Raw genomic sequence first — 26,614 nt, 5'->3', positions numbered from 1 at the left:
TGATGGAGGGAAGGCACAGAGAAGGCCCCCGGAGGCTTCCTCCAGATGCCCAGGAGGTGAGCAGCACCAATACAAAGAGGAGGAGGCTGGCAGAATCTGGGATGTGATGCGACCTGGGCTAGACCACCCCCACTAGAACCTTGGCCCCAGCTCCTACAGGAAAAGGAAGAGGTGAAGACAGGAAATTGATGACTCCAGCTGGCTGTCCCGAGCGGGAGGGGGGTAAGGGGGAAGAGTTCCAGCTCCATGCAGGTGTCATGACAACATTTCCATGTGGTTCTCCTTTCGTTCTCAGAACCCTCCCGGAGGTTGCAGTATTTACCCCACTGCCTACATGGGGAGACAAATGCTCAAAGTGTTTACATTACACACCTGCTGGGGGCCCAGATCCCAACATACTCAGGATGAAGGGAGGCCCTGAAGCATGGGCGCAGCCACATTGTCCTGGTGTCTTCCTTCCTCGGGGGAAACACTGCCATCCCTGGACCTTTGTGCTTCCTGTTCTCCTGTCATACGATCCTACACCTAAGTCGTCCCTACACTGTGCAGACTGACCACAGTCCATGGACTGGCAGGGGCCTGGGTCAGACCCTGGAATCTCTGGGCCCATACCCATTGTTGTCTTTTCAAGTCCTACGTTCTCCACCCCGACACACTTAGAGCTCAGTGAGCACACACGTAGTCCTCGGCACCTGCTGCTTGTTGCAGGTATTTACACTGACGCTTCAGTGCGATGCACACAAATGCAGAACCGCAGCCTTACCGGCTGTCTTCTGGGACTGCTTTCCCAAAAGCTTCCCATTCCCACCATCTCGTTCTAAGCAGGCCATGCCCAAGGTCCACCGTATGGCTACCATCTTCCTTCGCACGCTGTGCTCTAGCTTCACGCCATTTGCCTCCTACCCTCTCACCCCCTTGCTGTCCTGCTGTAAATAGAGTCACTATCCTTCCTACCAGTGCTACTCAAGGTGTGGCCTGTGGACCAATGCCAGGCCACAAATTCTTTGTGCCAGTCCATGATGAGATAAGTTCGTAAATCAAGAGTAAGTGCTTAGAGGGCGCCTGGGTGCCTCAGTTGGTTAAGCGACTGCCTTCGGCTCAGGTCATGATCCTGGAGTCCCGGGATCGAGTCCCGGGATCAAGTCCCGCATCGGGCTCCCTGCTCGGCAGGGAGTCTGCTTCTCCCTCTGCCCCTCCCCCACCACTCGTGCTCTCTCTCTCTCTCTCTCCCTCTCTCAGTTGCTCTCTATCTCAAATAAATAAATAAGATCTTTAAGAAGAAAAAGAAAAGTAAGATCTGGTGGTTGAGATAAGAAATAAATATTGGATAGAGGATGTTGAGTGGGTTAGAAGATTAGGGGCCGGGCGCCTGGGTGGCTCAGTTGGTTAAGCGACTGCCTTCGGCTCAGGTCATGATCCTGGAGTCCCGGGATCGAGTCCCGCATCAGGCTCCCTGCTCGGCAGGGAGTCTGCTTCTCCCCCTCCCGCTCCCCCCTCTTGTGCTCTTTCTCTCTCTCACTCTCTCTCTCAAATAAATAAATAAAATCTTTAAAAAAAAAAAAAAGAGTAAGTGCTTAGAAACTTGTATAGCAATTTGACAGAATGATTACGTGATATGAATCCAGGAATAAGAAGTGCGCTAAATGCAGTCGGTAGTGCACTGGCTTGGATCCTGAAACAGAAAAAGGACATTAGCAGGAAAACTGCTAAAATCCGAAGAGTCCATAATTTAGTTAATTGTATTATACTGATATTAATTTGTTACCTTTGGCAAGTGTACCTTGTTTATCTAAGATGGTGATGTTAGGGGACGCTGGGCGCTGGCCATATAGCATCTCTGCTCTCTTGGCAACTTTTCTGAAAATCTAAAATCATTCCAAAATGAAACTTGTATTTTTTAAAATATGGGCTTATGTTTTGTATGTTTTTTCTTCAATTTCATTTTTTGAGCAATTTAACTGCATTTTACAAAAGTGTCAGTCTGCAATGGATCCAAAATGTAAATTTTAAAAATAAAACTGGTCTTTCCCCACAGATAGCTGGAAGAGAACTGCTTTATCTGTGTCTCCTATGTCACCATGATCATTATGGATGCTGATCATGAATACTTGCTAAAGGCACCTGGGTGGCTCAGTCGGCTAAGCGTCTGCCTTCGGCTCAGGCCATGATCCCGGGGTCCTGGGATCGAGCCCCGCATCGGGCTCCCTGCTCAGCGGGGAGTCTGCTTCTCTCTCTGCCTGTGCCCCTCTCCCCCACTCATGCTCTCTCTCTTGCTTGCTCTTTCTCTGTGTCAAGTAAATAGATAAAATCTTAAAAAAATAAAATAAATGAATACTTGCTGATAATGGCCAACTCACAGGTGCAAGTTTGTGGACCCGTTACTGCACACTGTGGATATAGTCAGAGCCCAGGGCCTCTGTATCACTCAAATTCAGGCCCATCTCAGGGCTCAGTCACATACCCAGTACTGTCACAGCTCAGGGCCAAGCATGGGCTGTGACAGGACCCTGGGAAGTACTGACAGCACAGGCTCTGGGTTGCTGACAGGGTCCTAGGATATTCCTTTATTCAAAGGATGACAAGCCCTGCTCTGTGACTGTATCTGAGGTACAACAAAGCCCTGACATGTGACATGGTTCTGGAAAGTGACCGGGCCCTGGGATGTGTGGTATCGATGAGTGCTGGGCTGTGACAAGTTCTGGCTATGGCAAGGAACAGACTCCAATTCTCTCTGGGTTTCACAGGGCACCGGATGTTCTGTGAAACAAGAGCTCTAATGTTCAGGGTGGATCCTAGTTTGTCTTGGATCTGTGGACTGGGACAGCTGAACCAACCCAGAGATGAAAGTGCATCTGGTGTATTAGGCCAGATTTCGGGTTCTTGTTCTGTGCTCCAGAACTACTGAGCAAGCCTGTCCTGGTTCCTGGGGTATGGAACAGACACAGGACTCCTAACCCACAGCACAGAATTCTCCGCTTCCAGGAGAGAGGCCTGGGGCCATCACCCCAGGGAGTTTGGTTGGAGTCCACCTAATGCCCCCCCTACCCTCCAGGCCTTGCAGCTCCCAAAGCTGGTGGAGGGTCCACTGAGCCTGTCTCAGCTGAGCTTCACCCCCAAGGACTGCTCACCAGCTGCCCCTCTGAGAGTCCAGGCTGCATGGGGCCACAGTGCCATCTGCTGGCTGTTGTGAGCCATGCTGGTCAGACCCAGAACATGCAGTGTTCTGGGCAGACTGAGGGCACAGGGAAGCCCTCCCCAGGGACCTCAGCTCAGGATTAATGGAGTGGCCTCCCCCTCAAGAACCCAGCTACCAAGGCCCTCACTAAGACTGCAGTGATCAGAGGACCCTGCTCATGTCCCTTACTGGCCATGGCCCCCAGGTCCCAGGGATCAAGCCCTTCACTCAGCCCCTAATTCCAGTCCCCAGTAACCAGGACCTTTCACTCAGGTCCCATCATGACCAGAAACTTTCACTTGGGCTTCAGTGACCAGAACCCCTCACTCAGGTCCCACAGTGACCAGGGCCTCTCACTTAGGCCGAATGACCTGGCCTTACATTCAAGCCACTCAATGACCAGGACCTATAGCTTATGACTCCTAGAAACCAGGACCCCTCAGTGACCTGGAGCGCCTCATTCAGGACCCTCTGCACCTCAGTAACTAGAGACCCTTACTCAGAGTCCAGTGGGCATATGGAGTGGCATTTTGGGGAGCTCTTGCCTCCCCAAAAGCCAGGCAAGTCCTATCTGGTTCCCCCATCTATCTTCCACCTTCCCTCCAGTATCCAAAACAGAGGCTTCTGGTCCCCAGGACTTTCCATCTTTTTTTGCCGTTGCTCCTGGCCCCTGCTTCAGATGGGGCCACAGCTGTGCCCTGGTCTCATGAGGAAATTGGGCTCTGCAGGGGGAATTAATCCCATCCCAGGAGCTCTGGCCTGAGAAGACTAGATTCCATAGCACGGCAGCCTACCCATTACCACCTGGAGCTCACTTCTGCTGGCCCCCCAACACCAGGCCACACACGTACGTGTCACCTCACACACACATACACAGACCCACCACAGACAAGGCCTCCGTCACATCATGGTCTTGCCATACAAAGGCTGAATGCTCCTCAGACCCAACATCCCACCAGGCCCGACACCCACCCCAGGCCCTGGTGCTGACTCTTCCATTCTCCCTTTCTTCCAGACCCCAGCATGAGTCAGGCCCTTCCCTCCCTGGTCTTTATCCCACTCAAGTTCATCTATTCCTTCAAACAAGCACTAAATGAGCCTTTACATGTGTTGGGAATCACCTAAACCGGGGCTTGGGGGCTTGCATGCAGCGTACAGCAGCACAGAAGGGGCATTCGGGCTGAGATGCAGAGGATGAATAGGAATCTGCCAGAGGGTCAAAGGATGGGAAGGTATTTGAAAAAGGAACTGATGCATACAATGCCCAGAGGGCCAGGCCGTTGAGAGAACTCCATACCCATCTGGCAGGGCACAACATGAAAAGCAGGCAAAGAGGGAGGGAGAAGACAGACTTGGACAGAGTCGGCTATGGAAAGTAGACTATGAGGTTGAGGGCAAGGGTGGATGTGGGGAAACCGGTTAGGATTAACTTGAAGCCATCTACACAACAGATGACACCGCTTTGGCTAAGACAGTAGCTGCAGAGGTGATAAACAGCAGCAGGATTTAGGATAGATTTCGGAGGAGAAATAGATGTGACTTGGTGATGAATAAAATTTAGAGATAAGAGAGTTGAATGCCAAAGATGACTTCAAGTCTCTAGTACAAATAATTACGTAGATTGAGGCACCTAATCCCTAGCTGGGAAGACTGGAGCAGCATCAGATTCAGGAAGAAAGATTCCAAATTCCATTTTAGAGATAGTTAAGTTAGAGATACCTGCGCTCAGAGGTGGGGACTGGAGAAATAAATCTGGAACTCATCAACACATAAGAAGTGTGTGAGGCTGTGGGTGTGGACAAGATCACTGGGCTCTCAGGAGAAGCAGGGATGCCTGGTTCTGGGTCAAGCTGACCCAAAAAAGTTCCCAGAATAGCCAGCAGATCTTCCTTATCACTTTATAGACAGCTAGATTCCCCGTATCTTATTTTTTCCCCCTTGGTCAGAAGTGAATCTCTGCATTCCAGCAAGGCCTTTAGACTCCTATAAGCAAGGCCCCTGCTCTGACCCCATCACTTGGATCAAAGTTTTCTGTGTCCTGTGGTGCCTGGGACTGGCTGGGGCCGGCAGTGCTGCTGGTGGGTCTGGGTCCAGACTCATGCGGCCATGGTCCCTATTTCCTCCCTTCAGAAGAAGCAAGCACAGGATTTTTGTAAAAGGGGATCTTGGAGGATGGAAGATCTTTCTAGGTATGTTCCAAAACTCATAACCCATAAAAGAAAAGATCAAAATTTTAACAACGGAAAATTGAGATTCTGCATTGAAAAAAAACTACCATGAAAGAAAAGACAAACTGGAAAAAAACTGATACTCGTATTAGGGACAAATGCCTAATTTCCCTAATATGAAAAAACTCCTAGAAATCAATCATAATACTACCAACAGAATAATAATCCAACAGAAAAAATGGGCAAAGGAAAGGGTTCCAATAAAAGAATACATGGATGGCCCTAAATATGAAATGATCACCTTTACTTATGAAAAGAAAAAGCACAAACTAAAACAACTCTGAAATATCATTTTTTATCTGATCCTATTAGCAAATATAATGCTTTGCTAGGTGAAATTGTTAGGAGACAGGCAATCCGAGTATTTATTTTTATATGCACAGATGATCTCTAGAAAGACACCAAAGAAACTGGTAATAATGTTTGCCTCTGGGAAGGGGAGCTGATGCGGACAGGAGATAGGGATGTGACACAGATTTGTTTTCATTTTATGTTCCTTTGTATCTTTTGAATTTTGAACCATGCAAATGTGTCACCTTTTTTAAATTTTTTAATAAAGTTCTTCTAATCAATAAAAGGATATAAATTGAAATAAATGAATGTGCTTATTGCCTGAGCCCAAATCTATGTCTTCAACCTTGCTTGGAATGTGCTGTCTCTCTGCTTGGCCCATCCAAATCCTATACAAACTGTAGGACCCAGTTCAGGTACTAGGTTCCTCTGGAGCCTTTCTTGATCACCTTAGCCCTCCCTCCCTTCCCTGAAGAGTCACCTTCAATCTGAGTCAAGTAAATACAGGTGGTAAGAGAACACCAAACTAAAAATTAGAATGCTTGAATTCTTATCTAAGCTCTAGCACTAAGTCATTCAACAATTCCACACAGTCTCTGAGCTTGTATGGGTGAAGAAGGTGAGAGCACTGAGCAGGTGAGAGAATGCAAGGAGGGAATGTCAAGGTAAGTTTAATTAGCCCTGGCACTGAAGGGTTACACGTTGCAACAGAGGCTACTGTGCTGTGCAAGATCCCTGTTCTCCTCTCCTTCTTTGGCCCACAGAATCCCCGGGCCTCCTCCTTGCCCCACTTCCTGCCAAGGGAATCCGAGCAGTAGCATCAGGTACTACTGCAGGCCCAGGGCTTCATGGAAACTGCTTCCAAGCCTGGATCACCTGTCTCTCTCTCTTCCCACCCCCAACTGCACCCACACCTGCTGCCTGGATTTCAACATCCAGGCAATTCCAGGAGTCATGAGCTGAAGGTGATAGAACCTCTGTGTCTACCTGTGTCCCCCTCACTGCTCTTTCACCACAGACCCACACTGGACAGTGACAAGAGCCACAGGTAAATCCATATTGGGTTAAGTCGCTGATAATTTTAGGACTGTTTCTTGAAACAGCTAATGTTACTTATCCTGACTGATACATAAGAATGGAAATAGAATAATAGTCCTATAAATCCAATATTGTCCCACAGTATTAACTGTGTTTCCCTAATCAATTGGCTTTTGTGCTGTCCATAGCACAACTTTCTCATTTTCCTCAAATCACCAACTTCGCATCCACACTCTTCATGCATGCCTTCATACTACGGTGGTACGGATCTGTCTGGCCAAGGACAGAAAACCAAAGCTCCATTCGTAAGCTAAGGAAGCAGACCACCTCCTTAGTCATTTATTGCAACTCCAGCTATCTTCTTACCCAGCCAAGGACCAGAAAAAAGACCCTTTTTGTTTGCTTGTGTTAACGTTACTCATTATGTTCTTGACAGACACTGGAATGCCACACGCATTTCCCACTTTTTCAAGGATGTCCAGTCCCTGCGGCACACTTGCTCAGAGGTTTACATGGCATCCTGGTATCTATAGCTTTTCCTAAATTGGAGGAAAGCTTGACATTTTATAGGCCTGTCTCTAGCTGGCAAGACTTTCACAATGGAATGTGGACAGAGAGAGGCATGCATTGGAATTCTGAGAGCATGGCCTGGAAGCAAGTCCCAAGTCTTGATTCTACTGATCAGTCATTTAATCTCTCGAAGCCTCAGTTTCTTGGACACTGGGGATGACAACAGTACCTGTCTCAGGGTCATGTTGTCATAATTTGATTAAATTCTCTACTTCCTGGCTTCCTCCACCCTTTCTTAGCTGCTGAGATACTAAAGTCCAGCTCCAGAATCTGATTTTACTCCCCACTCCCTCCAGACTGTGTGCATTACATTCTGACTGCAGTAAAAGAAAATAAGAATTTGAATATTTTCAATCCAAAGAAATGGTGAGAGGGACAAACAAGATTTCAACATAAAGGATATGACAGGCTTGGCAAGTTCTAGAAGGTCACCTGCCCTGCCCATACCGTACAGCTGCCCAGGATTTGGAAAGCAGCCAATTTTCCAGTGAGGTGGGACCTACAGACCTCAGCCCCAGTGATTTCCATGCATCTTTGAGTAGTTGAAGTGTCTACTTTAGCACATAAAAGTTAAAGCAGGAGGCTTGCTTTTGGCTAGAGCTCTGCAGCAGATAAAAAGCAAAAGAAAGTCCATTATTGGCTACTGGTAACACTGCATACAGTGTCAGAAGGGAGGAATAGATAAGAGATATTTTTAAGAGGAAAGCGCTAAAAAAAAAAAAAGAAAACTGTTGCAGAAAATAATATACTTGCCTTGCCTCTTGGCTTGGATTTAAGCAAGGCAAGAAAGATAAGGGAAATAACAAGGTTCTGAGCCAGGCAGGCAGGAGGCCCGGTTATGGGATATGTCCTTATGTTAGACAATGACTTCACATACTTTTAGGTGATAAAGGCTGAAATTAGCTGCCGTGGTTAAGAGGAAGCTCCCTCTCCCACCCCCACCAAGGGCAAAGTGCAAGTATATTACAGGTTGCTCATGCCAGAGTTGAGTGTTCTAAGGGGAAAGAGCATAAAGCCAAGAAGGGCAAAGGGCAATACTGGGAACTGAGTGTCACAGATAGGATCTAGAGTTTTTGATGCTATTTGAAGCTAAGAGCAGAACCGTGATTTTGCTTATCAGCCCAGATGACTTGCCTTGCATCTTGAACTCTCCACTGATGCTAGGCTGGGTTAGCAGGTAGCTTGTAAAACCAAGGTCCTTAATCCCTCAATAATATCAGATAATGGGTGAAGAGCACATGTCACCTTGTCACCTCGTGTTTGCAGCATCCCCAGGAAGTCAACGTTGCAAGGGACTGAGAAGGAACAGAAGGGTTGGGAGAGGTGGGAAAGAACAGCCAAAACTGAGGTGTCCGAGAAGCAGAGAAGATAGAGTAATCAAATATGTACAGATCCAGAAGAGAAAGACTGAACAGTGTCCACTAGATCTATTCATGTGGAGGTCATAAGTGCCTCAGCTGTTCTGGTAGATTGGTGGGGTCAAGATGAGATGGGAGGGTTTTGAAGGACAAACAGGTGAGGAAGTGGAGACAGCACATGTGGAGAGCTCTTTCGAGATGCTGCTCCCTAAGAAAGCAGAGAAATTGGGACAGTTGGAGGTCAGGTTAGGTCAGGAGAAGGGATTACATTTGTTTTGTCTTGCTTATGTTTGCTTCATTTTTAAAGAGGGAGTGTCAGTTGGATTTTCAAGTTGAATGGGAGAGGTTGAAGATGCCCGAGAGGTAGACTACGCTGAGACTGTCAATGTCCTCCAATAGCCTTTCTCCTATATTCCATGGCAGTTGAATCTCCGAACTTCATCTGGGTATAGGGCCTCCTGATGGTGTGGGGCAGACTGCTCAGCCACTTGATGGTGACCCTGGCGTAACAGTTCCTCCGGTCTGACCTTCTCCTCCAGACTCCCAGCCCACCTCTTACCACCAAGTCCTTGCTACCAGAGGTCCCAAATGTCCTTTTCTAGTTTTTCCAGGGCAAGAAGGGGGGGATTAAATTATCTGCTTTGTTCTGTTCTCTATTGCCGTACTGACACAAAGTCTATGTCTTGATTCCCCTTTCCTTTTCATTCTCAAATACTTATTTGAAAACAAACATACATACCAGCTACCAACACACCACTCTTAACGTTCTTACTACTACAACAATCCTAATTTTCCTTGAAATAATACGGATATTCCCACAGTCTAGAGCAGGGCTCAGCAAACATTTCCTGTAAAAGGCCAGATGGCAAACACTTTGGGTTTGAGGGTCAGAGGGTTTCTGTGGCGACGACTCAGCTCTACCATTCTGGGGGAACAGCAGCTACACAGAACAGATAAATAAGGGTGGCTGTGTTCCAATAAAACTTTATGGATACTGAAATTTGAATTTCCTGTAATTTTCATATGTCCTGATATACCATTCTTCCATTGGTTTTTAATCATTTAAAAATGTAAAAACCATTCTTAGCTCGTAGACTGCCCCCCCCACCAAAAAAAAAAAAGGCAACAGGTCAGATGTGCCCACCCCAGTCTAGACCTGGAACATGCAGAAAGGGGAAAAAAAACAGGTACACAAAAATATTCCAAGATATCTTATGGTAGTGGAATACTGTTCTGATTTTAAGTCTTAAAGTAGGAGGAGCTGCTTATCACTTCCTTAAGTTTTCATGGAGGGGAAGGATTCTGCTCCATTCTCCAGGAGAAAACTCTACTGGAAGAATACTTCTGGTCTCTTTTCTCCTCTCACTGAACGAGTAATTCAGATGCTGAGATGAGGCAAAGTATTTGCCAAACCACAGCCCAGTCTCCTGGCTCCTGCTCTCTCGTAGGACCTGAAGGCCAACATGGAGCACACGGTTCCCCTACTTCGGTTCTCCAGTCAGACCTAGATTCTCCTTCTAGGACAGCAGGGCATGCCCGTCGCAGGCGGTGCATAACCCAATCCACTCAGGTGCAAGGATAAAACATTAGATAATTAGAGCTGTTATTTATTTTTATTTCATTCTCAAATTTATATTTTAATAAGTTGCTAAAGAAAAACAGTCTGACTGTAAATTTATTATGTAATTTGTAAATGAGGGACATCCTCATTTGAGGATGAGTGCTCAAAAATCATTTATTCATAGGGATTTGTAAATAAAAAGTTTGGATATTATTATTTGAGAGACAGTAATGAAACTGTGTTGCTCTCCTCTCCCAGGTAGATGGGCCAGGTGCCAGGCTATGATCCTGGATGAGGACCCATCCCAGAGTCTAAATCTAGCCGAAAGGTCTTGCTCTGGCCTCAGGCCCAAGCATCCTTCTCCGTACAGTACCAGGTTGAAGCAGATGGTGCCCCTCAATCCTCATATGCCTCTGGGCATTTACCCTCCATTCAGAATCCAGTGAGGAGCCCATGTGATTCACTGGCTCCCTGGAACTCTCCAGAAGTTAGCTCTCTGCCCGTTGATATGAAAAAGATACTTTGCTAAGCAAAAGAAACAATGTACTGTTTTCTCCTTTGTGTATTTTGCACGACAGCCTATAAATACAGATGTAATGAATTTACTTGGAGAACTGAATTCAGTGAAGCACAAATACTCCTCAGCTTTCCTTCCGAACACAGAGTTCACACATGCTACTGAAACCCCTTCTCACACCACCCCTCCCATGATGTCTCGAGCTAATCCCACAGATGGACAGAAAAACGGTTTCAAGTTGATCATTACAACTAAGCTCACGTCTGTGTATTAAAATGATTCAGTCCTGCCTAAATCAAAACAGAAACGTTTCCAATTCAAAATGTCCCTCACCAGCCCTGTACTTCCAGCTCAGGCTAGCTCTGTGGCTTGGGAACTTGTACTAATAAAAGGAGATGTGAACAGTACTTTCATTTCCCATCCACCCTCCTTCACCTCCGGCAACTGGCTCCTCCGGAGTCCACATGGAGTGTCTGGGTGCGAGTTTATACGTGTGGCACTGGCCTGTTGGAACTGAGCTCTGGAGAGTATAGAGGTATAGAGGTGTCTACATTTGCCTCTCTCCTGGGGACATGTGTGGATCTCAGAGGCCCTGTAGGGATATGGACGATGTACGGTTCCCTGACCTGGGGGCTGGGGAAGAGTGGGCAGAAAGGGGTATGCACCCTCCAGCTAATCTCCTGAGTCCCCATCTCCTCAGTTCCTCTCCACTGAAGTATACTCCATAGTCTCTTATTGCCAGTACCAAGGACCCCCTTGGACAAGGTTCCTTCACGTTCAGCTCTCTTCTTTGATCTTCACTGGACTTAGACACATCATACTCTGAGCACATGGACTACCCCACTGCTGCCTTCTCTCCTCGCTCTAACACTGAGGGCTACTCCAGCTGGCCTCCACCTGAAACTTAGACAGGTGGAAAGGAAGCAACAGAGCCCATGTCACATATGAAGCTCTTCCAAGAACTGTCTCACCATACTTTGCTCTGGTAGCTATACTGGGATTGTGTTGGGTACACGTTTCTGCAACTTCCCAAGCCTTTCTCCCCAAGAAAGATACCAAATTCCCAAGCACTCTTGGTGGTTTTCTTAGCAGCGTACCCCCAGGCCCCCCAAACATTGACACAAACATACACACACTTAGAAAAATCATAGCACTTGCCCCTATGCTTTAAATGTCATGGAATTTGGGGCATCTGGGTGGCTCAGTCGTTAAGCGTCTGCATTTGGCTCAGGTCATGATCCCAGGGTCCTGGGATCGAGCCCCACATCGGGCTCCCTACTCCACAGGAAGCCTGCTTCTCCCTCTCCCACTCCCCCTGCTTGTGTTCCCTCTCTCACTGTGTCTCTCTCTGTCAAATAAATAAATAAAATCTTTAAAAAAAAAAGAAAGAAAGAAAGAAAGAAAACCAGCTTTTAAAATGAAACACTTTAGGGGTGCCTGGGTGGCTCAGTCGTTAAGCGTCTGCCTTCGGCTCAGGTCGTGATCCCAGGGTCCTGGGATCGAGCCCCACATCGGGCTCCCTGCTCCGCAGGAAGCCTGCTTCTCCCTCTCCCACTCCCCCTGCTTGTGTTCCCTCTCTCGCTGTGTCTGTCTCTGTCAAATAAATAAATAAAATCTTTAAAAAAATAAATAAATAAAACACTTTATTGGGGTGTGGCTCTCACACTGATGTAACAGAACAGTGTGGGTGTTATTACTCACATAAAGCAAAGCAAGGGCTTTGTTAAATCAACTTGAACAAGTTGATTTCAAGCAAGGGTTAAAGTTTTATTTCAAACTTCCCCTCAAGGAACCTAAGCTTCCAAGAAACACAGTTGAAAAGATTTCTTTGGGGGAATGACATTTTATAAGAAAACCACTCCTTTCTCTTTGAACAAATAAACAGTGACAGTGAGCCTTTACCATGCCCCAGGCACCATGCCAGGGAATGGGGGTAAAATGGAGACACTGAGTCTTGCCCCACAGCCTGAGCCCCATCACTCGTGGCGCCTCAGTGGAGAAACCACTGAGTGAGTGTCTAGTGTTGGGTGCCGGATGAGTGTGCTATAGGTGGAGCACAGGGAGGGCACCCTGTGTGTGCTGGAGTGGCTAAACTGAAACTTGATAGACAAGAAGTCAGGCAGATGGGGAAAGAAGCAGGTCACCAGGGCCTGCGTGACCTCGATTCCTGACAGATCACCTGACTTTGAAATCCTGCTTTCTGTCCTCCTCCTACCCCTACCGTCAGCATCAGAGGAAGCTATATCCCTTTTCTTGTGCCAGTCCAACTCTTAACATGCGTACTCCATTTCCTATCAGCTAAACCAGAAAGAAACCTTGGTGTCTTTAATTCAAGTGTTCCCTCTGTTCATCTGTTTACTTACAGATCTGAGGTGGCCCCTTGGCAGGTATGAAGAGCCCTTCAAGGTGGTTCTATGGATGTTGCTTTTCTTGTAACTCTTCTATTTCCCCTGCTGAACACCACCCTTCTTCAATCCCACCTTTCAGAATTCATCTCTAACCTCACCCATTACCAGCTGATCTCTCTGGCTCTCCTCACTAAAGCTCCATAGCCTATCAGGACAAACTCTAATAAAATCCTTTAATGACTCAGTTGCCCAGATTTGCAAACAAACTCTTCAAGACCTAGGCCCTGCCTACCTCCCTGCTTCTCTTCTCACAACTAGCCTTCACTTAAACTTTTGGAAATTTCCCCTTTTGCATAGTGCTTCATGCCTTTGGCCCTTTGCTTACTCTCACTTCTAATTTATTCAAGCAACCAATCTTAAGGAGGCACTGGCAGATATTGTGGTAAGTACTGGGGACACAATGGGAGCAAAACCAGACATGGTCCCCACCTTCACGAAGTCTACAGTCTACTGGAAGGCAGGCATTAATTAAATAAGCACATAAACAAACGCAAAATTATAACTGCAATTAGAACTATGGTGGAGGATGAAGAAGGAGGAGGAGGAGGGGGAGAGGAGGAGGAAAGGAAGACGAGGAGGGGGAAAGGAGAAGGAGGAGGAGAAAGAGGGGAAGGGGAAAGAGGAAGAAAAAGAAAAAACAGATCAGGGAAAGCATCCCCAAGGAAATCAGAATTGAGCTAAAGAATGAGTAGCAGCTAATTAAACGAAAGGAGAGGGAAGATATTTTTAGGTAGAAGGAACAGCAGGTGCAAAGGCCCTGAGAAAGCCGGGAGCATGTTGTATAGGCTCTGAAAGAACATTAGTGCAACTCAAGCAGTGAAAACGAAGGAGAAACCCCTTCCCAGTCTTGTCCTTCAGGCAAATACTAACTCATATTTCAAGACTGGCCTCCTGGAAAAATTTTTCTCTCGTCCCCATCAACCTTTACTCTCAGGTCAGCAGGAATCAACCACTTCTTCCTTTAACCCCTACAGTACCAAGTAAACATGTCACCAAAAGCCCTTTCTTGTAGGTCTATGCTTCATGTCTGTTTCTTCCCACAGGTCCATGAGCTGTCTGAGGGAAGTGCTGGTGCACGGTCATCTCTGTGTTTCAGGGTCTCTAGCACAACATCTGGCACAGAATAGACTTCTAAGTGTGAATGGCTGGATGGATGGATAAATGAACAAAATTAATAACAAATGCACCCATTCCTTTGGGGATTAAGACTAAACTCTGATGCAATCCTCCTCCTCAGGTGCTAGTGCCAGTCTCCAGCCTCAGCCTTGTACACGCTCCAACTCCCTCCCAGGGCTTGAGTGGTCATACTGTCTTCTTCCTCAGTTTCCAAACTTGCCAGCCCTTCCCTGCCACACGACTGTATATGCAGTTCCCTCTGCGGGGGCATTAGTCTCACCCCACCTGGGCACTGTTCAGGCCTAGTATAGACATAACTCACTTCCTGGGGAACCTGCATGAAGGCCCTCAGCTCCAGCTGACATGCCTCCCCTCTGTTCCCACAACTCCCCATACATCCCTCATGGAAGCTCCTATTGGACTGTTTAGAATTGCTCGATTACTAGTATAACAATAGAGGGAAATTTCTAAATCATATTTCTCTTAGATGCAAAATCTCTCTCTCTGCCCTCTGAAGGGAATTGTTGTGACTGAAAGAATCCTTTCATAAGGAATTTCGGGTGGGGAGAGTGAGGCTGCATGAATAACAGTAGATGACTATAGGGCTTTTCTAGGGACGCTGAATTCTGTGAGGCTTTTGTTTAGACAAATCAGTGTGAGTGTGTGTGTGTGTGTGTGTGTGTGTGTGTGTGTGTGTGTGTTGAGCGAATAAATGTATGACTGCCTGGCAATAAAAGGAGCCAAGTCACCGTCTGTTAAGTCAATGCTCCGCACATCTTCCATGGGTGATTAAGGGAGGTGAGTCAGGGAAAGGCTTTTTTCAAAGTTTCCCACATTCTTTCCTTTGGCCTTCACCTCACCACAGTGAGTTCTTCTCCCCTGGCGATGGACCCTATGAATGGGGAGTGGGGAGCCGGGAGTCCTGGGAGCTGGAACTCATTAAATCAGTGATGGTCAATACAGATGGGAGATGCAGTTTAAAAGGAGGGCATCAGATACTCAACACTTCCTCCACACTACATAATGCTCTGAGCACCCTGGATCTCGCCAAATCCTCACAACAACCTTGTACCATTATTATATCTGTGTCATCTGGGAAGAAATCGAAGCTCAGAAAGTGATGTGTTTTGTCTAGGTCACACAACCAGTGAGCGGCAGAGCCAGGATTCTAACGCAGGAGACCAAATCTGAAGCCCATCCCCTTAGCCACTGTCCCTGCCACTGAGGGTTTTGGACACGCTGTTGGAATTCCGTCAGAAGACTCCATTTCTTCAGGGTCCATGCCCTTAAATTCATCGATTCCTAGGTCTCTGGTACTCCCTAAAAAAGCCACAAGAGGGGGACCTCTTTCTATCAGTTCTAGGCTGCTGTGGGAAATTATGGATTTAATTAGCAGTTTCACAGGCAGCCGGAGAGTTGGCTGGTTACCTGTGGAGAGAATTTGAACAGGTTTCTTGACACAACGGAGCATACCCTAAGTGGGTGCCTGATCCAATTAGCCCAAATTAATTAGGAAGTTCTCTGTCCCAACCAGGCAGCCCATATTATCCCTCTGCCGATCACTCTCCACGCCTGGCACCCAATTTGCTTTGGAAGCAGGAGCTGTGTGAGCTTAGATCTTTAAACACTAGGCTCCTCTCCCCTTCCCCAAGTTTTACCCATCATCTAGTAGCCTGGGAGCCTCCAAAATAGGTTTCAGAGGTTCTAAAATCCAGAGAACATAAGAAAGAATAAAGTTGCTTTTGCCACTCTCACTCCTAGCCCCACAGAGCTCTGCTCATAATAACTCTTAGGCCAGAGGATGTCCGAATTGTATCTATGCCCTTTCTTAAGGATCCTGGGAACAGGAGTGCAGTGCACATTGCTATGGGTCACCCAGTTTCCCCCTTAGGAATGAAAGACAGTCTCCGAGCTGCCAGGGGTGCTGCTGGAATATGGCCCTCAATGATGTGCCCACCCAGGAGCCTCCACCTAGGAAATCCACCTCACCCAAGGTCATACCCTCTTCCTGAGGCATCCTATGACTGATCAGTTTGGGAGGGAACAAAGGTCCAGTCCCCTTGATTCAGCCTAGAACACTTCTGAAAGGTCATCTCAGCTTCAGAACTCACTGTAGGGTCAGCTGAGGCCTCTGTAGAGACTGCACCAAGGTTCATCCTCTGCCTCTGCCTAATTCTACTTGCTTCCTTTCCTTCACAGGTGGCGATCCTGAGAGTGCTCCCTAATAAACCTCAGGCAAGTTCATCTCCATCTTAGGGTCTGCTATTGGGTCACCCAACCTGTAAAAGTTGATGCCAGGATGCTCCGAGAAAGCAGATGGTAAGATGGGATTTTGGAGCTGGATCCCTCGCCACCCAGCCAACCAGGATGCCAGCACCGGTTAGGTGGAGTTCGAGAGTCCCCGGTGAACTGGGATGGTATGCCTGACACTGGCTGGGTCAGGCCATCAGGCTTTTGAGAAACACGAGGGAAATCGTAACTACAAGAATAAGGGAATTGAGTGTAGTTAAGCTCAAGGGATGCTCTAGAAAAAAGTAATGAAAAGTTTAAAATAATTAATCAGCAATTAAAAGCATGGAAAAAGTGATGGCCTGCCCCAAGTGCGGCAGAAACGCCATCACTGACAGGAAGGATAAAAAGGCTCAGAAAGTGGGTGTCAAGAATGGATATATTATATGAGGTTGGAAAAATCATGAAATAACTGTGTTCCGTGGGATACACAATTTTCCAAAGAAATAAGGAATGTTTAGTAAGAGGGGCACCAGCATCACTAAGAAAGTCCATAATGGCTCCCCTATACAGGCCAAGGCTGATGGTAGGAAACACCACTGGTGTTTCCACTGGGCTCGCTGACAGCAATAGAAATGATAGGACTTTCCACCCAAAATAGAGGCTAGGGGGCAGCATATAATCATTAGAAACCCATTACCATAGGCCCAATAGTGTGGGCTCCCACTTACCAAACCTGATATAGGTTTCTGACACATGTCAAATGTCTAACCTGCTAGCAGCAAAAACAGAAGCCAAATCTCCAATATGGCACCATACCTTGAAGAGACCAACTAGCCTCTTAATGGCAAGTTGACGACACTGGATTCCTTCTGCTCCAAAAGGTGAAGCACTTTGTTTTGTCAGGAATAAATACATATTTCATGCATGGTTTTGCCTTTACTGCCCACTGAGACTCAACAATCACCATGGTCCAAGAGCTTACAGTGTCTGAACAACAGGCATGGGATCCCATCACATCAGACCAAGGACCCGGTCTTTAGCAAAGGAGGTGTAAAGTGAGCACATGACTAGGGGACCCACTGGTCACATTACATATCACATCACCCAGAAACCGCCAGCCTGATACAATGATAGAATGGGCTGGTGAAGGCACAGCGAAAGCATAAACTTGAAAGTGACACCTACAGAAGACAGGGTGCCATCTTCCAGCATGCAATGTCCACTTTAAAATAGCAACCTTCATATAGTGCTATGTGCCCAACAGATAGAACTCATGAGTCCAGAAACAAGGAAGGAAGCAGGAATGGCCTTCTTACCATTACTCCTGCGATCCATCTGGGGAATTTGCACTTCCTGCCCCTACAACTCTAGGCTCCACAGGTTTAGAGACCTTGATTCCCAAATGGAAAATGTGTCCAACAGGAGACAGAGTGTGGCTGCCACCCAGGAACTTGGGGCTCCTTGTGTGAAGGAACCAGCAGGCAAAAAGAGGCATCACTATCTTGGCCATAGAGTGGATCCTGGTTACAAGAACAGAAGAGGCAGGGCAGCTGCTACACAAAGGAGATGTAGGCTGTCCTGATACCAGCTACAGTAGCTGTAATTCTTCTCACTAGCTTTCATTTTCTAAGCTTCCATCATGAAGGGAAACTCACCAGAATGTTGAAGGAGCTGCTCCTAGACCTTATATGAAGAAATGGATCCAAGTGGCACACGAGGTGGACAGACTGTGATGGACAGTGTCATTGTTGACTGGTCTCCCTTCAGGAACGAAGGACTCATTCTCCCAGGTGTTAGGAGTGCTCTCAAGAGAAAGCCTTCAGCCATCAGCTATCAGCTCCCTACAGGTCTATGCTACCCCCTAGTTTCCCCAATGAAGCAAGCTCCCTCTCACCATTTCAGTACAATTCTGAAGGGTCATGCCAGCTTCAGAGCTCCATAGGGAGATCTCTACTGAGACAGCATCAAAGCTCAACTTGTCCCTCTGCCCAATCCTGCCACATTTCCCTTCCTTCCACAACTGTAGATTCCAAGAGCACTCCTAAGAAATCTATTGTACGTTCATCTCTGTCTCAGAATCTAATTCCTGAAGAACAATGTCATCCATGTCAGGAGAAGAGGGGCTTCTGATCACCTACCCAGAAGGATAAGGGTGTGTGATATGCAGCAATGATGGTGCCACCAAAAGCAACTATATGAAACACTGTTAGAAAGGGAACTGGGCAAATGAGCAAGGAGGGAGTGAGCAAGAAAGATGTTGTGAAGGAGATGGGATGTGAGCAAAGGAAAGGACCTCCTGGGATAAGGTCTTGGAGAACAGATGGAATTTGGGCCCTAAGAGTCATCAATGTCCTCTTACATAGGAAGGACAGAGACTGAGAGCAGTAACAGTTAAGGAGAAATGGGGCTATCTGAAGTCCCCTCCATAATAACCATCTAAAGATATCCATCCTGCTGTCCATCAAGATGGACCTTGACCGTCCCCTTTGTGTCTCCCCGTTCTCTAGTTAATCTAATGTTTTTATTAGTATCTATAAGACCCATATGGGGAAACTTAGGCAACAAATTTGATTAAGACTTCTTAGACTGTTGCTTGATTTTGCGGCAAAAAAGTTACATGGAGGGCCCATGCAGAAGTGGCCTGCTTAACCACAGTGTTTACCATGACCTGGGTAATAGGCATATTCAATGGGTGAGTATAAAGCCAGGGTCATCATAAAGCCAGTCCCACATGGCTTGCATATGAAGCAGATCACCTGCTTGATGTAGGGCATTCCACTTGGCATTTATAGGGATTGTTTATAGTCTCCCTTGTCAGGGTAAACAGACCTCACAGTGGCTTTTATCCAATCCAGCAGGCTAGCCATTTCCTCAGGAATAATCCTCTGTGTATCTGGATCATGTATAGCCACCTGGATTGTTCCACAGAAAGCTATGGGTCCTGTAACAACCCAAACATGCTCTTCCATTCTGAAGCATATAAAAACAAAGATACTGCCCCTAAATTAGTCACACTCAGAGTCCATTTCAGGAAAGGTTCTTCAGAAAGTTGATGATACTAATCTACAAAATAAAACAACTCTCTCATATTATACCTCCTGATTTCAGTAGTTTCTTGGTTTTGTCTTCTTCCCATGTGGCCTATCTTCCTGTGACCAGAGTCTTAAAGGTACTCTGTTTTCCCCACATAATTTTTCCCTTTGGGGGTAGATCTGAGACTAGTGGCAGAAACTCAGACCAACAGAATCTGAGCTTGGTCCAGCATCAAGGTCTCACCCAGCACTCTCCCTTCCTTTCATTTTAGGTATTACAGGTAACAATAACCAAAAGATTATATAGTTTGCTTTTTTCGTATTAGTTTCCATTGCCTTAAGCATCCAATTAATCAATTCCCCAGAAGCTGGATCTACCTCTAAATTCCACTGGTAAATTTTACCTCTAGTAATTGATTATAGCACAGCTGCTGTTCCATACTTTGGGTGACTATGTGGCCATGGCCACCCTGGAATCAAAGGTTCCTCATCCTCTCCTCCACTCTTTCATCCTCTTTTCCCAAACCACATGTTCCCATGAGCTAGGGCCTGGCTAGCAAATCCTACTTCTTTTTTTTTTTTTTTTTTTTTAAGCAAATCCTACTCCTGACACCACTTCTGGTGACACCACGCAATTCTCCAATTCTCCAAAACCAACTGGCTATACAACAACTCAATTAAATTCTGACACTACCTGGAGTTAACATCAGATCCCACACATTAAAGGACTCAGTTCCAAAAGATTGCCCAGCTTCAGATGCCAGTTGCAAGCTCCAGGTTGCCACCAGTGCTTCTGATCAACCAGTTACAAATTCTGGGGTTCCATGACACTCTCGTCAGGTTTGATATTTTGCTGGAACAGCTCACAGAACTCAGAAAACGCCTTACCTACATTTATCAGTTTATTATAAAAGGTACAAGTCAGGAATAGCCAAATGGAAAAAATGCATAGGACAAGGCATAAAGGGGAGTGATGTCATGGAGTTGCCATGTGCTCTCCAGGTGTGCCCCGTCCTAGCAACTCAGTAAGTTCACCAACAGGAAACTCTCAAAGAGATAGAGAGCTCATTCTCCAGTCCTCCTCCCTTCCCATAGGTTGAGGGTGGAGCTGAAATTTCTCACCCTCTAATCATTTTAAGTCACCAGCCCCATCCTGAGGCTATCTAGGGGGCCCACAGGAAGTCACCCCTCATTAGCATAAATTTAGGTGTGATTGAAAAGGACTTGTATAAATAACACGGAAATTTAAAAGATTTTAGGAGCTCTGTGCCAGGAACAAACAGGAACGGGAGACAAAGACCAAATATATTTATTATACCACAGTTACTCTGAGATGATGAGGAAGAGTCACTTGAAAGAAATTCTCAAAGGAAAGAATTGACAGGACGTGGTAGTTCCGGGCCTCTTGGAGAAGAACGCTAGGAATTAAAGAGCTCACAGGTTTTAATTGGTGTTCTGCCACTTAACTTCCCCATGCTTCATTTTCCTCATCTGTAAAATGGAAGTAATAATAGTATCATACTTACTTCTTAGGATTGTTCCAATTGAAGATAGGATTATAAAGTGTCTGGATCAAGCGGGGAACATGTATAGAGCTCAATAAATGTTAGGTTTCACCATCGTGGATACACGGGGATGGAACACCCAAGTTCTAGTCCATGTTCTTGGCTCTCCTGGCTGCACGCTCTGTACCCCTCCTTAGTTCACCATCTCTGCGCCAGTTTCCTCATCTGTAAAGTGAATGTGTGGGTGTCCCCACGAGGTCAGGGTCCCTTCCTCAGGAAAAGTCTGCATCAAATGTGACTCAAAGATTCTCAGTCAGGGTAACTCAAGGGTGCTGGTGCGAGTGGCAGAACATGGGAGACGAAGGGGAGGCGCTCTCTGGCCAGAGGCAACACACTCGGCGACCTGCTTGGTCGTGCTCTCCCCCCGCCTCCCTTCCCGAGTGGGCGGCCAGGTGGAGAGCCAAGTAGGCCTGGCAGTTAGGAATTTAGTCCAAGTTTGGAGAGAGGAGGCGCCTAGGAGCCCCGACGAGCCTTTCACCTGCCGCACCAGATTGGCTTCACAACAGGTGGGTGGGAGGCTGCGGCACCCTTCCGCTGTTCAGACCGCAGCGACCTTCCCTCCTCCCAGCGGCCCGCGCAGGCGCAGGCGGGGCGGGGGCGGGGCGGGGGCGGGGCGGGGGCGGGTCCCGGGCGCGCTCGGTTCTCTCCACCTCCCCGCCTCTGACAGGACTCCTGGCAGCCGCGGCCATCAGCTGCTGGGGAACAGAGGAAGAGGAAGGGGTGGAGTTGTCTTGCGGCTGGACGCGGAGCAGTCAGCCGGCTGCAGCCGGGGCTAGTCAGCTGTTCCTGGCGCTGCCCGGCTCCTTGAGAGCTAGCGCCTAGACCGGCGGGACCCGGACAGGCGAAGAAGCCTGTCTAGGAACGCGGGCAATGCCCCGCCACGGAATATCTCCCGGCGAGGGCCACCCCAGGTCCAGCTGGGAGACGGAATCGGACCGGTCCCGGGGTTCCCCCAGACTGAGGCTTCTGTGGATAGGCCTGGCTGTGGCGCTGGCCCTGCCCGACTCCCTCGTTCTCTGGGCCCCAACTGGGGCCCACCCTCTTCCCGCCCAAAGCCATCCCGCCAGGTTCGGTCGCTTAGTGCCCCAGCTCCGCAACGCCTTTGGGTGGTGGAATCTCACCTGCCCAGTCTGCAAAGGCTTGTTCACCGCCATCGACTTGGGGCTGAAGGTGAGCGCTTAAAGGGGCTGCGATGGAGCAGCCAAGGGGAGCGCTGGCGGGGGCAGGGGCAAGAACGGGGCTGGGCCTGGGGTCCTGAAGAGCAAACCTAATGGGGAGGCTGGCATCTACAAGGCTTCACTGGGTTTTCTGTCCTTTAGGGACACCCATGACTACACGCCGCTGCCACCTCCACTGTGACCTTGTGAAGTAAGGAAAGAGTGCACTTTGTATGCCCGGCACTGTGCTAGCCATTTTGTACAGGTTAAATCAAACCTGTGAGGTGTTTCATTACAGTTGTTATCTTCATTTTACAAATGAATGGAGTCTGGGAGAGATGAAATCACTTGCCTAAGGGCACACAGCTGGCGGCTAGGGGAAGGGCTGAGACTCCTTTCCTTGTACATCTGACACTGAATCCCCTGTGCCTTAAACTTGGCATCTCTAATCCAGAGCACCAGGCCTTGTACCAGTTACTCAAAAGGGACTTAAATTCAGAAACATCCAAGGGTGTGGGACTAGACCGGGATGCCTTGACCCTGATGGGATTATGATGAGTGCCAGTTGGTAGGTGAGCTTTGCAGTGCTCTCCAGGACCTGCCCCAAACTATGGACAGCCATACTACCCAGCCCCAGTTTCAGGGCACTCTGCAGACAGTGCCTGAGGAAGCCAGCCGGGCGAGCAAAAGGCCTGAAATGCAACTGCCTGCTGAGGGGAAGAGGAAGTATTGGCCTGGTGCCACTGAGTCCAGGGCAGTATCTGTGGGAGGCAGGGAGTGTGTTGAGGTCTCTTCACTGTGGTGGCACTGAGTCCAACCTGGCCCCAGTTCGGAGATGAAGGTGCAAAGGGTGGTAGCCAGGGCTTGGCCTGGTCCCTGTGCTGTCTCTGACCTCTGATCACTGGTTCTTCCCACTACAGAAGGAGCCTGGTGTGGCCTGGGTGGGCTCCATGGCCACCAAGCTCTGCAAACTGCTGAAGATAGCACCACCCACTGTGTGCCAGTCCACCGTCCAGCTCTTTGAAGATGACATGGTGGAAGTGTGGACACGCTCAGTGCTGAGCCCATCTGAGGCCTGTGGTCTGCTCCTGGGCTCCACCTGTGGGCACTGGGACATCTTCTCATCTTGGAACGTCTCTTTGCCAGCCGTACCAAAGCCTTCCCCACAACCACCCAAGCCCCCAGCCCCAGGCGCCCCTGTCAGTCGCATCCTCTTCCTCACTGACCTGCACTGGGATCATGGTTACCTGGAGGGCACAGACCCTGACTGTGAGAACCCACTGTGTTGCCGCCAGGATTCTGGCCTGCCACCTGCCTCCCGCCCAGGTGCTGGATACTGGGGCGAGTACAGCAAGTGTGACCTGCCCCTGCGGACCCTGGAGAGCCTGTTGAGCGGGCTGGGCCCTGCTGGCCCCTTTGATATGGTGTACTGGACAGGAGACATCCCCGCCCACAACGTCTGGCACCAGTCACGTCAGGACCAGCTTCGGGCCCTGACCACCATCACAGCCCTTGTGAAGAAGTTCTTGGGCCCAGTGCCTGTGTACCCTGCTGTGGGCAACCACGAGAGCACACCTGTCAATGGCTTCCCTCCCCCCTTCATAGAGGGCAATTACTCTTCCAGCTGGCTCTATGAGGCAATGGCCAAGGCATGGGAGTCCTGGCTGCCTGCTGAAGCCCTTCACACCCTCAGGTAGTTGAGGTCCAGGGAAACCCAGGAAGGGAAAATGTGGATGATAGTGAAGGGAACAGAGTACCTGGGCATTATCTATGACTGTTTTAGCATGAGTCAGCTCTTCTCACTGGCCCTCCTGATCTGACCCCAACTTCCACCTCCACCCTTATATCCAGACACCCTCCCTCACAGGGCTGACAGCATACCCTCTCCATGCTGGTCTGTGTCCTTGCTCATGTTGGTCCTCTCTAAAATGCACCCCCACTTTAACATCCCAACTTTCCTAGGCCCAGATCATATTCCTTGTGAAGGGCCTTTCCTTCCCACTCTAGCTTACTTTTATCTCTCCCCTGAACTCCTAGAGCCCTTAGCCTCTGAGCCCCTTCACCTCAGTCACATGGGCCCTACAATCAGTCTATTTTTTGGTCTCCAGCTGGACTGTGAGCTCCTTGGTGGATGTCCCGTGTGCCTCGCAAATGCTTCGCACAGGGCTGGGCGCACAGGACCTGGATTATGAATGAGTGTTGACCCTTCGTGTTCACTTTGTTTCAGAATTGGGGGGTTCTATGCCCTCTCCCCACATCCTGGCCTCCGTCTCATCTCTCTCAATATGAATTTTTGTTCCCGTGAGAACTTCTGGCTCTTGATCAACTCCACAGATCCTGCTGGACAGCTCCAGTGGCTAGTCGGGGAGCTTCAGGCTGCTGAGGATCGAGGAGACAAGGTGAGGGAAAGCAGTGAGAACATGGGGGAGTAGGTGCTGACAGGGGTTGGGGGAGAAGCAGACCCTTTGTGACCAGACTCCTATCTAGAGCCAGAGCACCTCTGAGCAGAGAAGCTTGGTTTTCGGACGCTCCCAACAACAGTGTTCCCTAGGAGTTTGGCTCCTGGTGCCCCTTAGAAGCCCTTTCATTCACTCCCCCTCTCTGGCCAGCAACACTGGCCATTGTAGATGAATACCGACTCTTCCTGGCCAGGGCTGCCTGGACCCCTGCTTGCTTTGATAATTAATTAATTAATTAATTACTTTGAAGATCTAATTGGCTTTATTGAACAATTCATGAATCAGACAGCATCCCATCTAGCAAATAGAGGGGCATTCTCCCTGATAACCTTCCTTAACTCTCCCTGCAGGTACATATAATTGGCCACATTCCCCCAGGGCACTGCCTGAAGAGCTGGAGCTGGAATTATTACCGAATTGTAGCCAGGTAGGGGGGAGGTGGGGAGAGGGGTGGAGGAAGAGTCTGAAGGTTGGAAATTCCTTTGAGCATCTTATCATTCCTGCTGCCCCACTGGGGTAGAGAGGCCACTTACTTCAATGTGTGGAGAAAGAAGCATCCCATCTCCCCAGATCTCCTCCCCCTCCCTAGAACCTTCTGAATATAATTAGTGTCTTCTGGCCAGGTATGAGAACACCTTGGCTGGTCAGTTCTTTGGCCACACCCACGTGGATGAGTTTGAGGTGTTCTATGACGAGGAGACCCTGAGCCGGCCGCTATCTGTGGCCTTCCTGGCACCCAGTGCCACCACCTACATCGGCCTTAATCCCGGTGAGTGGGGAGGAAGGGAGTTGTTGGGATAGAGGACGTTGGTGGGATGCAGGAAGCAGAAACAGACTCGGAGCCAGGGCTGGCAAGGGGCAGGTGGGACATGTGACCCCTCCCTGGGGCAGCCTCGGCTCCTTGACTCTCCAGTCAGCCCACCCTCCTTGCAGGTTACCGGGTCTACCAAATAGATGGCAACTACCCGGGGAGCTCTCATGTGGTCCTGGATCATGAGACCTTCATCCTGAACCTGACAGAGGCTAATGAACCAGGAGCCACGCCACAATGGCAGCGTCTCTACAGGGCTCGAGAAACCTACGGGCTGCCCAGTGCGCTTCCTGCCGCCTGGCATGACTTAGTGTACCGCATGCGGGGTGACACGCAACTATTCCAGACCTTCTGGTTTCTCTACCATAAGGGCCACCCGCCCTCAGAGCCCTGTGGCATGCCCTGCCGCCTGACCACTCTGTGCGCCCAGCTCTCAGCTCGCTCTGACAGCCCTGCTCTATGTCGCCATCTGGTGCCGGATGGAAGCCTCCCTGATGTCCACAGCCTGCAGCCAAGGCCACCTTTCTGCTAGCACCCCCAGGGCCCAGAGTTGGGAAGGTGGAATTCGTAGGAGAGGAGCAAACCCCCCAGATGACAGCTGTGGTAAGAAGAGCATTCGGGCCCCGAGCACACCAGGGAAACAGGACCTTCTTTCATGGAGCTGGTGTGGCTAAATACAGGAGGGGGCAGCTGCTCTGCCTGTGCCCAGCATCTAAGCTGCCCTGGGACTGCTGCCTTTCATGGCTGTGGAGCAAAGGCCTACGTTGGTACTGCCCCAGCCGACCCGACAGGAGCTGGGCTGGCCAGCCAGGAACCCTGTACTGCTGCTGTTGTCAGGTTGCCAGGCTGTTAAAATAAAGATAAAAGACTTGGATTCCAGACCCCTGTGACTGTCCCAATTTCTTCTTTGAAAGCTGGGAGGGCAGGGCGCCTGAGTGGCTCCGTCGGTTAAGCCTCTGGACTCTTGGTTTCAGCTGGGGTCATGATCTCAGGGTCGTGGGACTGAGCCTCGAGTGGGGCTCTGCTCTCAGATCAGAGTCTGCTTCGAATTCCCTCTCTGCCCCTCCCCCTGTGCGCACGCCCTCTCTCACTCTCT

The 26,614-nt window shown here is 48.8% G+C and overlaps 1 protein-coding gene across 4 annotated transcripts; it reads left to right on the top strand.

The window, feature by feature from the left end:
* Positions 1–21,769: 21,769 nt before the first annotated feature.
* On the top strand, positions 21,770–26,397 carry SMPD1 (sphingomyelin phosphodiesterase 1). 4 transcript variants are annotated; one of them, XM_021685702.1, is made up of 7 exons: positions 21,770–22,261; positions 23,169–23,941; positions 24,476–24,647; positions 25,058–25,134; positions 25,331–25,476; positions 25,641–25,952; positions 26,114–26,392. In XM_021685702.1, exons 1-7 carry the CDS (start codon positions 21,962–21,964, stop codon positions 26,374–26,376), a joined length of 2,043 nt encoding a protein of 680 aa, XP_021541377.1. In that variant the 5' UTR covers positions 21,770–21,961; the 3' UTR covers positions 26,377–26,392. The 4 variants fall into 4 exon arrangements, with proteins under 4 accessions (XP_021541377.1, XP_044775270.1, XP_021541378.1 ...); XM_044919335.1 differs by having other exon boundaries at positions 23,172–23,941; positions 25,641–26,397; XM_021685703.1 differs by having other exon boundaries at positions 25,641–26,397.
* The last annotated feature ends 217 nt before the right edge of the window (positions 26,398–26,614 follow it).

Source organism: Neomonachus schauinslandi, chromosome 11 (assembly GCF_002201575.2).
Source record: "Neomonachus schauinslandi chromosome 11, ASM220157v2, whole genome shotgun sequence".
Taxonomy (NCBI): Eukaryota; Metazoa; Chordata; class Mammalia; order Carnivora; family Phocidae; genus Neomonachus; species Neomonachus schauinslandi.
The sequence above is the reverse complement of the archived record's forward strand: the minus strand, read 5'-3'. Positions and strand labels throughout refer to the sequence as shown.